Here is an 11892-nt window from a genome sequence, read left to right on the forward strand (position 1 = left end):
TGACATGTACTAACAGACAGTAGGGGCTCAATAAATGTTAGATATTTATTAAGACTGGAGATATTCAACCTAATTGAAAGAAAGTATTCAGGAGATAGAGAGAGAATTTCTTTAGGGGCCACCAGAAGCTAACTTACTTCATTTACTATATAATAATCACTGCATATACTGTTTGGTATTCATCTAAAATTTCATATAACCCTACAGACACAATTCAACAAATATTTATTGACTGCCTACATTGTGAACTCAGGAACTGTTGGGTACAAGCTCACTGACCAGACAAGTGAAATGAAATAAAACGGGTCATTGTTGGATTTGTTTGTGTACAAATACTGTATCCTCATATAATTGTCCATTTCCTGTTTTGTGCTCCTATATTAGATGTGGTCTTGGCTTTCTTCCTTTTTTTTTTTTTTTATCAATCTTTATGAGCTCGTATAGGTATTGTCTTTTATAAATATTTACCTGGTGAAATAATTTCAGGTCGAATACATAATAAACAAATATAATTTATCATTTCAGGACACTCATATTAAGATTCTGCAGTTTGAGTTCAATAATGTCAACTTTCCAAAATACCACAACATCTTCCGGTATTTTCCTGCTAACTGGTGTTCCTGGGCTGGAAGCCTTCCACACTTGGATCTCCATTCTCTTCTGCTTTCTCTATATAACTGCTCTCTCAGGAAACAGCCTGATTCTCTTTGCCATTGTCACTCAGCCCAGCCTCCACGAACCCATGTATTATTTTCTCTCCATGCTGTCCACCACTGACCTTGGCCTGTCCATATCCACTCTGGTCACCACGTTAGGTATATTCTGGTTCAATGCCCGGGAGATCAGCTTTAACGCCTGCTGGTCACAGATGTTTTTCATTCAACTTTTCACTGTCATGGAATCTTCAGTGCTGTTGGCTATGGCCTTTGATCGTTTTGTGGCCATTTCTAATCCTCTTAGATATGCCTCTGTCTTAACTGATCTTAAAATAGCACAGATTGGAGTAGCAATCATCACGAGGGGAACATTAATACAAATACCTATACAGGTGCTTCTTAAGCGTCTATCATTCTGCCGCAGCCACGTGCTCCGGCATTCCTATTGTTTCCACCCTGATGTGATGAAGCTTTCATGCACAGACACCAGGATCAATAGTGCAGTTGGCTTGACAGCCCTGATCACCACTGCTGGGGTGGACTCAATCTTCATCCTCCTCTCATATCTTTTGATCATTAGGACTCTCCTCAGCATTGCATCCCCGCAAGAGAGGAAGAAAGCCTTCAGGACATGTATCTCCCATATTGGGGCTGTTGCTGTATTCTATATTCCATTGATCGGTCTGTCCTTTGTTCACAGATTTGGGAAACAAGCCCCACCTTATGTACATACTCTGATTGCCAATGCCTACCTGCTAATCCCCCCTGTGATGAACCCCATCATCTACAGTGTGAAGACCAAACAGATACGCAGGGCTGTGCTGAAAGTTCTCCATCCCAGTGCAACAAAGAACTAGATGGGTTTTTCAAATTTTTGTAGTCCCAGTCACTGTATAGATGAGTAAAATACTATTTATAGAAGTTAAAATGTTGAAACTCTTGCTTGAGATGAAAGCAATGCAAAAGATCACTTTGGCTTTAAGTAAGAAGACTGTCAGCTAAGAGAGATAAATTTAAGCTAGAAATTCTGTATCGCTATTTTCCTCAGATAACCACAATAATCTTAATATATATTCTTTTAAGATGAAAAATTTTAAATGACTTAGACACCAGTGACCTAGTTTAGGTTTCAAATGTGGATTTTTTTTCATGAGGAAAATGGAAATAAAAAGTGTATTAGTTGCAAATTACTGAATGTTGTCATCTGAATCTTGCACATATAACTGGCACTGTCAATGGTTATGGAATTGTTCCAAATATTCTTACTTTTCCACTTCACCTATGACCTGCCTGACCTTTAATATAATAGCTAGTATCATCACCAATATATGTTTTACTGCTTTGTCAGTAACCTAAACTTTTTTGCTCAAATATTCATACTTTCCCTCAGTGCTTCAGGGAGATTTTTAGTACAAGTATTCTGTGAAAAATAACTTTGCTTAATTCAACTCCAATCTGTATAGTTCCTTCAGAAGTACTAATGCCATGCTTCATATTTAATAAATCTGTTCCCGATATTGGTACATATCATCTAGATACAAAGTAAATTTCTCTGAAGTCTCAATATAACCAGGAACCAAATGCAGACATAGTTTAATCTGGTTGGATTTATGTTGCCATATTTGGACTCTTTCCTCAAGGAAAGTTGAAGTGGGTATGTTAGTTCAGCTCTAGATAGGAAAACAGAAATCATTCCAGTAGTTAACACTGGGAGTATTTAATCCAAGGAACTGGGTAAACAGTTATTGGAGGGCTGAGAAGGCACAAAGAGAACACAGAAATAATACAGAGCTAATAACTGCAGGATGTCACTTCCACCTGTATGTCTACGGGAACAAAGAAAAGTGTTTGTGGTAAGGAAAATCTAGAAGCTTGGTGGAGGGTCTCCCCAGAGCTGATACTCAGACCTATAATAAGCGAGTGCTGTCCTGCTGGTTCTAGTAGCTCAGGAGCTCAGAGAATGGACAACATAGAGCCAAGACCCAAACCTCTGTGGAAGGACACTTTGTAGCTGGAGCTCATGTCTCAGGAGCAGAGAAGAGGAACCCTCAAGTAACTGGGACTCAGACCCCTGGAAAGGGGCTCACTGTGTCTGGTTCTGTTTCTTCCAAGGGACCATGATGAGATTGGTACTGGGACTGTGGAAAAAATTAATACTAGAACCTGGATCCAATGCTACTAGGCAAAGGACGATAGCTGTCATGGCATTGACAGGAACAGCAAGCAAACATTCCTTCCAGTATCTTCCAGTCTCCTTCTAGCATCCTCCAATTAACAGAATATAGCAGGGAAGGTGCTAGCAAATAACTATTGTGGTTCGTGATTTCCTGCTTTCTTATCAACAGCAGAGTGTATAGAATGGTGGTTTTAGTGCTGAGATACAGTATCTTTCTAGCTAGCACTGTGGGGTAATGAGCATGTAACACAATTAAGCTCAATATGGCCATTATAAGGGTTTTCTTAGTTGCTCTAATCTGGACTGTTGATCATAACCACAGTATCTAGTCAGTATAGGTAGACAAGTGCTTCCACAGTTCACCACACATTTCTACACACAATCTTCTGGAATGCTGCTTGTTGAAATTTTCCAGGAAACATTGGACTTGAACTATTCTTTAGACCAAATGGACCTAACTTACATTTACAGAACATTCAGTTTTCTGTGTGGGCTTGTTGGCCATCTGCAAAAGCTCGAACTCTCCACCTGTGGGGATGCACACAGGAAGCTAGCTCAAGAGAGTGTAGTGAGAGCTGCCTGGAGTATTGGGAGTACCTGTAGGTCAGGTAGGAGGTCTGAGATGAGGCGTCCCCATCAGCTTGTGGGCAGGCTTCCTAATGAAGTCGCCAAGTGGTTAATAGGATTTGCATCCTTTCTGTGAATTCCAATCCCTGACTGCTCTGCTCCCAGTCTCTCCCTGTCCCTCAGTCACGCTGATTACTTCAACATTCTGGGTGAGAAAGTCATGGGCTTCTTTGGCAGCATCCTGCACATATGGAGAAGCTGGGTGTTCCGTCACTACCCTCTCACTTTCACCCGTGGAAGAGGGAATCTCTTGGCACTGAGCTGTGCCGCCTTGGGGTAGTATGATGCAGGTAAAGTTAAACTGTTCTTCTCCTCTTCAATGCATCTATCTTTGGAATTTTTACTCCAATGATGTGCTGGAACTTCTCCACTGCACTCCAGATTCCCACAAAAGTACTCTTGTCGGTGGGTGATTATCAAAATCAGTGTTGTTTGGAGGAAAAATGGTAGAAAACTCCTATTCCACCATCTTGCTCACATTCGTGGTCTCAGCCTGGGTCCAAGTTATCTCTTCAGACCTCTGTCATAATATAGTCTGAAGAGACCTGGAGCCGTGGGACATCCAACAGAGCCTGACACTGGCCCACTATGTTGATGAAATGATGAAATCATGCTACTCATGTGGGATGGACGAGAAGTAGCTAGTAACACATGCACTCCAGAGGGTGGTTGGCAACCTTTAGTGGCCCAGTGTTCTGGGTCATGCGAGGACATCTCTTCCACAGTAAAGGAAAAATATGGTGTCTCGCATTTCTCCCCACAAGAAGGATGAACAACGCTTCGTAGGCCACTTTGGATTCTGGAGGCATGCTCACCGACTGTGCTTCTCTCCCTATCTCTTTCCACACATAATTAGGTGTGGCCTAGTTGACACTGAACTTTTCTTGAATACCAAGGGGGTCTTCAGACATTTCTATATATTTTCTGTTCAATCATTAGCTTATTTGTGTACATTCTTTCTGGATGAAGATGAAAGCTCTAAGTATTCATGGGCCTAAGGACTGTGGCTGGTTAAGAAATCAGGCTCTGATCTGGCCATATCCTAACATGTGAAGACAGTTGTCAGCAGCTTTGCTCTCCCCTCCCCCTCCCCCACATTTATGTTTCTGGGGCACAAGAGAAGGTACTCTAAGATATGCTGCATGTATAGTTCTGAGGTGGGGAGACTTCCAAAAATATTCTGGATTTAATATCCAGTTACTTAATGTAAGGTTAAAGTGTGTGTATGTGTGTGTGTGTACACACATGGGACTATTTTATGTCTATTCGTAGTCTGCCTGAAATGATGTATTTAGGAATTCTTCACTGTGTAGTCTTCTATATATTCAATATTTTCTGTTCATATTTTCCTGGGTATTGTCTCTATTTACTATAGAATGAGTGCCTTCTCTGTGAGGAAGGGAGGAGATATCCTGTCACGGGGAGGGAGAATGCAATATTAGCTCTTCATCTGGGCACAGGGTTCTCTGTTCCTCCTAGATGTTGCCAGAGTTAAAGTGCAGACCTGCCCCAGTGCCAGAACCATTCATATTCATTTTTCCACCTTTAGACATATTTCTCTGTGACCTAAAATATGGCACAAAGACGGCCAGATTGGGGTGAGAGGGACAGAAGGAAAATGACTGGATATTTCAATGGAATTTTTCAATCCAACATCTCAGAACTTGGAACATCCCTTAGAGTAGCCTTCACTTCCCCTTCAATATTCTCCTGTACATATTTTGGGCTATAGTTTCATCTATCAATGTTATTTTGTCTTTGCTCTCTCTTTCGTGGATTCCTCAAATTTATAGTTCACCGATCATACTTGTATTTATATTCTAGTGTTACTCTTAATTTAATTTTGATTCCAAACACATTTTCCCCTGTTCTAGGGTGAGAGTGGTTTGAGCATGTGTGTTGTCTTAACCTTCCTCATGTAATATCCAATCCTTGTCCTACTTAAAAAAATGACAGTTTTATTCTGATAAAATTCACATACAGTACAATTTACCCATTTAATATGTAAAAGTTTAATGGTTTTTAGTATTTGGCAGAGTTGTGCAACTATCACCACAGTAAATTTTAGATCATTTTTATAATCCACAAACAGAACACTCTACCCATGAGCAGTTGTATCTCATTACCTTCCATCTCACCCAGCCTTAAGTAACCACTAATCTACTTTCTGTCTCTGTAGATTTGCTTATTTTGGACATTTCATACAAATTAAATCCTGTAATATATGGCCTTTTGTTTTATATATATATACATACAATTATTATTATTTTTTCCAATGTTAAATCAACCTTACATTTCTGAGATGAATCCCACTTGGTCATGGTGTATAATCCTTTTTTATATGTTGCTGGATTTGGTTTGCTAGTGTTTTATTAAGGATATTTGCAACAATATTCACAAAATATATTGGTTTCTAGTATTTTTTCCTGTGTTGTCTTTGTCTGGTTTTGATGTCAGGGTAAAATGGCTTAATAGAATGAGTTGGGGTGTGTTCTCTCCTCTTCTATTTTTTGGAAGAGTTTGTGAAGAATTGATATTATGTTTTCTCTAGGTGAGAGAAATGGATTCACCAGTGAATCCATCTAGACCTGGGTTTTTCTTTCTCTCTCTCTCTTTTTTTTTTTTTTTTTGGTGAGAAAGATTAGTCCTGAGCTAACATCTATTGCCAACCTCCTCATTTGCTGAGGAAGATTCGCCCTGGGCTAACACCCATGCCCATCTTCCTCTACTTTATATGTGGGATGCCTGCCACAGCATGGCTTGATAAGCAGTGTGTAGGTCCATGCCCGGAATCCAAACCTGTGAACCCTGGGCCACCTAAGCACAGTGCATGAACTTAACTACTATGCCACCAGGCTGGCCTCTAGACCTGGGTTTTTCTTCTTTGGAAGTTTTAAAATTACTAATTCAGTTTCATCAATGAATCAACTTTCAGTTTTCTTGATTTTACCTATTGTTTTTCAATTTTATATTTCATTAATTCCCACTAAACTAATCACTAATCTAATTGGTATTGTTTTCTCCCTTTTGCCTGGTGTAAGTTTAGTTTCCTCTTTTTTTTTTTTCCAATATCTTATAGTGGAAGTTTAGTAATTGATTTGGGATCACCCTTTTTCAATATAGGCATTTGTGGCTATGAATTTTCCTCTAAGGACTCCTCAGCTTCACGTCAGAGTTTTGGTATCTTGATCATTTTCATTCATCTCAAAGTATTTTCTAATTCCCATTGTGATTTCTTTTTGGCCCACTGATTATTTAGGAGTGTATTGTTTAATTTTCAATATTTGTGAGTTTCCAAACTTTTGTTATTGATTAATAATTTAATTCCATTGTGGCCCACTTCTCTTGGAGTTAAACCCCCTGTTTTACATGCATGGCACTACTGAAGATAGCATATAGTCTTTTCAGCTTGCGTCTGTCATCATGATTCCTCTGCTTTATTATAGAGCGGGGGACAAGGCATGTGGGGCCCATGTATTCTCTGACTGCCATGCCTGGGATAGAGCCTCTGCCATGTGAGTGTGGCTGGGTGGATGAAGAGAGCCACCGACCTCTTGACTGCACTCATCTGGAATTTAGCTTCTACAATTGGAGCTGGGTGGTGGTAATAAAAAATACTGTGGTCTGCCCTTTTGGGAGATACCATAGCCTTAGACTGAGAGCTGGAGGGGTTGGGGTGGGGTGAGGGAATTGGAATGGAAACTCTCTGTTCTTGACTACACCAAACTGGAGTGGAACTATCAATATGCTGAGCTGAAGGGGAAGGAAGGGGTGAAAGCTGGCTGTGATTCAAGTGCAACTGATTCCCACTGTTCTTATAGTGACTTAATAGATTCTCTTCAATCAATGGTTTTTCATTTGCTGTAAGCTCTTAGGCTTATTCCAGAGAATTAAATGTTTATGTTTATGTCTCTATATAATTCTCACTATTTATGGTTATTTCCCTGGGTTGCATGTCCACAGATGTCCTTATGCTACTATTCTGATAGTTGATCTCTCAAATTCTTAACTTCATAGTTCAAACAATACATTATGATGGTTTCCTGATCTTCTCAGGTTGGATTAAACACCCTTCTTATATATTCTTATTACTCCTTTAGCTTATATCTATACATTGTAACATATCTCATAGTCCATCAGATTTTTATTAGTTCTTTCTTATTTATTTCACTAATTATGACAATATCTTGTTTGTCTCTGCCACCCTATAATATTATGAAGTGTTTGACAATAGAGCCACTCAGTAAATGAAAGAATGAATCAATGGTAATTATATTATATGTAAGAAAAATAAATAATAGGGTCTAATTTAATTTAAGTTTAAACAAAACTTAACTCTTTATTACATGTACTTTAAGAAAACAAAATAGGACAGAAAGATATGAGTAAAATTTTAAGTATAATTTTGGAGGGTTTAGCTAATGGGCAAAGTGTTCATTTTAGCCATTGTCATTCATATTTTCAAAACTTTAGTAATATATCCATAATATTAGGACATTTCATTGCTCATTGCTAAAGAGTAGATTAGTACTATTTCTACTGAAAATAAAAAATAAATTTTTGCCAAACTGCATCTCCCACCTGATACATCCAACCTCCTAGTTTTTTTGATGTCAGGTCACTGATAGAAGAGATCATATTGATCAACCACTAGGTCTTGGAAATTATTACTAAGGAGTAGACTTTATTGCAAAGGGGTTAGAGTCAGAGCTCAGATCCCTTGGGAAAGAGGACTTTTTTAATGGACCTACGGATCTGCTTTGTTTTCACACTATAAATAATGGGATTCATCACTGGCGGAATAAGCAAATACACATTGGCCATAAGAGTGTGTACATAAGGAGGCGCCTTTTTCCCAAACCTATGGACAAAGCACAAGCTAATGAGAGGGATATAGAAAATGGCAACAGCACTTATGTGGGAGACACAAGTGCTAAAGGCCTTATGCTGTTCCTCTGGGGAAGCAATGTTTAGGATGGTCTTAATAATCAGTATATAGGAGAGAAGAATAAAGATGGAGGCCACTCCTGCAGTAACTATGAGGGCAGTAAGTCCTAGAACACTGTTGATCTTATTGTCCGAACATGAGAGCTGGATTATATCAGGATGGAAACAGTAAGAATGATGGAGCACATGGCTTTGGCAGAAGGATAGACATTTAAGAAGTAGGACCAGTGGCATTAGGATCGCTGTGCCCCTGACAAGGATGGCAAACCACACTTTGAGGATTCTAGAATCAGTCAAGATGGTAGCATATCTCAGTGGCTTACAAATGGCAATGAAGCGGTCAAAGGCCATCGCCAGGAGGACTGACGACTCCATGACAGTAAAGAGTTGAATGAAGAATGTTTGAGCAACACAGCCGTGGAAACTGATCTGTCTTGCGTTGAACCAGAATATGCCCAGCATGGTGACTAGTGTGGAAATACACAAGTCCAGGTCGGTGACGGAGAGCATAGAGAGGAAATAGTACATAGGTGCGTGGAGACTTGACTCGGTGATGATGACAAATAGGATTATACCATTCCCAGAGAGGGCAGTTATGTAGAGACAACATAAGGGGATTGAGATCCAGGTATGGGCAGCTTCTAATCCTGGAACTCCCATCAGCAAAAAGATTAGAGAAGAGGAAGTGATGTTAGGAAAAGATGACATAACTGCTATGGAAGAATAATTCTGTTAGAAAAATATCCTAGAATGAGAAATAGAAATACCATTCAGCAATTTCATTGTGATTTCTATTAACTGTAGTTAGATAAATCAAATTGGAGATTATTCTTGAACTGTATCTCCCCCTTTTGCTCCGCAGGTTTTATTTCTTCCTTCTTTTTTTTTTCTTATTGAGCTTCCCCTCCATGATTCTTGTTTCCTGATTGACAATAGAGAGTAGACCATATATATTTTTTTTAATCTCAGTGGTACTTTTTGACATCCTCCACTTTGACCCCAACAATTTTCCTTCTCCTTCCTTTGTACTCCTCATACAGGGAAGAATGAATCAATAATCTAAAAATACTACGAGTTTAATGGAGACTGCAAACTAATATTAGTTTTTAAAAGTAAGATTTATTATTTAGTAAATATATACATATGTTTGAATATTTATGTTAATTCTAGTGCATTATCTTTGAACTTATCATACATTTTAAATATATATAGCCTTTTCAAAAATAATTTGATTTAAGGAAATATTTTTGTACAAGTCAAAATATTCTGTTCATTAATTCTTGGTCAATTTATCTTATCTCTGCCTTGCTAGTTTTGTTTCTAGTCTAGGATTACATTTCTGATCTTGATTTTTTATTTTCTTATCTGTTGAGAATAGTTGTATTGATATATAAATGTTGAAGAAAATTCTCTATAATATCGCCTTCAGCAATTAGTCCCCTTCCAGGCACCTGTGTTAAATTTCAGGCCTAAGAGTGAACTGAGGGTACAGAGGCCTGATATTAGATACTTCCTCTCCAGCCTATTGTTGTTGCGAGAATTGCTACGCTTTACTTACCCATAACCTCAGAACAGTACGCTTACACAGCATGTCTTCATCAAGGTAAATAACACATTTGAGCTTTCAGCTCCACCAGTAGGCAGTGTTTGAAATGAGACTTATTGTGGTGCATGGAAGGTCCTAAGTAAGTTGTCTTCTGTTGCTTTCGCCTTTTCTTTAACTCTCGTGGTCTAGTCCCCTTACGTACTAGAAATTCTTGCTAAGGTCTGCACTAAGCTAATGTGGTGGTGTCTGAATACTCTAAATTTTCTTCTCTTTGACTTCTCGAAGACTGAATGCTTTCTTCATAGTGCCAATCATTGGCTGGAATCCCATTGGTTCTCCATGAACATTCAGAACCACGATGCCTCCCCCACCACTTGATTTAGAGAATATACTCCTATAGCTGTGTTATACCTACACAATTTTACCTCCTTAGTTATTGGAACATTCTGGCTCCAAATCTTAGTTTGTGACACCTCTTGGGACTACTTTCTGTATTGCTGATTACTTTTTTTTTTTTAATCCCCAGCTACTATCGTTGTCCAGTCTCAACTTTTATTCCTGCTCTCAGGGGCTACTGAGATCCCAACATATGTGGCATCTGAGACTGCTCAGTTCGGGGTCAACCACAAAATAGCCACATGTCTTTAGTCTTGCCATTTAATGTAATACTAAGGATGATTGAATTAGATAATCTCCATTATTATTTTCTTATAGTATGCAATTGCAGTTTAAAACGACATCATAGGGCCGGCCCCGTGGCTTAGCAGTTAAGTGTGCGCGCTCCGCTACTGGCAGCCCGGGTTCTGATCCCGGGCGCACACCAAGGCACCGCTTCTCCGGCCATGCTGAGGCCATGTCCCACATACAGCAACTAGAAGGGTGTGCAACTATGACATACAACTATCTACTGGGGCTTTGGGGAAAAAAAAAGGAGGAGGATTGGCAATAGATGTTAGCTCAGAGCCGGTCTTCCTCAGCAAAAAGAGGAGGATTAGCATGGATGTTAGCTCAGGGCTGATCTTCCTCACAAAAAAAAAAAAAAATCACAGAAACAAGCTTGTGGTAATTACTTAATATGCTAAATGTATAAGAAATTATTGAAAGTACTCCCATGCAGAAAATTGCAACTGTATTTTAGTTATTATGGAATAGTTAGTATGCTGATTATAAGATGATTCATGTTCCATTGACTTCATAATTATTTGCCTGAAAATTTTATTAAGTAAAATAAAATCAATTTCTCACTCAGTTTTCTGGCATCATTCAAAAATTAATATCAAAAATAAAAATCTTATATTCATCAGACAATTTTATAAGATCATTTTAAAAGTTGTGCATATAGAAAGATCAGGAAATGCAAACTTAGAAAAAAAAATACCCTTACAGCTAGAACCATCAATACAAATTTAAGCAGATTTAAGTTAAATAAACACCCAAGAAAGTCAATATTTAAGACAAATGTTCATGGGCAGGAAATTAGGAGCAGGAGGTTCAAGAATAAATACTATTTTGGTTTTGGAAGTCTCTTCTAAGGCGACCTAGAACATTGGCTTTAAATGTCTTCATTTATAACATTTTAGGCTGATGTAGAATCCTAGAGTTTTAGAATTAGGAAGTAACTTAGAGATATTTTAGTTCCTTCCAAAAAATGATACTAATTTTATCACATGGTCTTCCAGTTGTCTAAAAGCAACTAAGTAATTTTGTTAGTCTTATATCTGTTAAGGTGAATTGAAGGGACAATGATGGGTGTATAAAGAAAAAAAGAACACTTTGAGATTACAAAGTTTATAGTCAGCCACGAGAAAACCAGAAGCAAACACATGGTTGTGTTCAAATGGCTGAAAGAGTATTCTATTTGAGAAGCATTACATTTGATCTGTGTGCCATCCAGAGGGCAAACCTAGAATCAGCAGGGGGGGGTGTTTATAAGACGCTCC

At 38.6% G+C, this 11892-nt stretch overlaps 2 protein-coding genes across 2 annotated transcripts; one reads left to right on the top strand and one right to left on the bottom strand.

The window, feature by feature from the left end:
• Positions 1–562: 562 nt before the first annotated feature.
• Positions 563–1513, top strand: LOC131408711 (olfactory receptor 51F2-like). Its single transcript, XM_058545760.1, has one exon. The coding sequence runs from the start codon at positions 563–565 to the stop codon at positions 1511–1513; it is 951 nt and encodes a 316-aa protein (XP_058401743.1).
• A 6650-nt stretch (positions 1514–8163) lies between these two features.
• On the bottom strand, positions 8164–9123 carry LOC131408722 (olfactory receptor 51F2-like). Its single transcript, XM_058545769.1, has one exon. The coding sequence runs from the start codon at positions 9112–9114 to the stop codon at positions 8164–8166; it is 951 nt and encodes a 316-aa protein (XP_058401752.1). The 5' UTR covers positions 9115–9123.
• Positions 9124–11892: the final 2769 nt, after the last annotated feature.

This window comes from Diceros bicornis, chromosome 7, assembly GCF_020826845.1.
Source record: "Diceros bicornis minor isolate mBicDic1 chromosome 7, mDicBic1.mat.cur, whole genome shotgun sequence".
Classification (NCBI taxonomy): Eukaryota; Metazoa; Chordata; class Mammalia; order Perissodactyla; family Rhinocerotidae; genus Diceros; species Diceros bicornis.

Bases quoted from the DNA above. Each gene is read 5' to 3' on its own strand.
- LOC131408722 (XM_058545769.1), bottom strand. From the start codon at position 9,114: ATGTCATCTTTTCCTAACATCACTTCCTCTTCTCTAATCTTTTTGCTG.
- LOC131408711 (XM_058545760.1), top strand. From the start codon at position 563: ATGTCAACTTTCCAAAATACCACAACATCTTCCGGTATTTTCCTGCTA.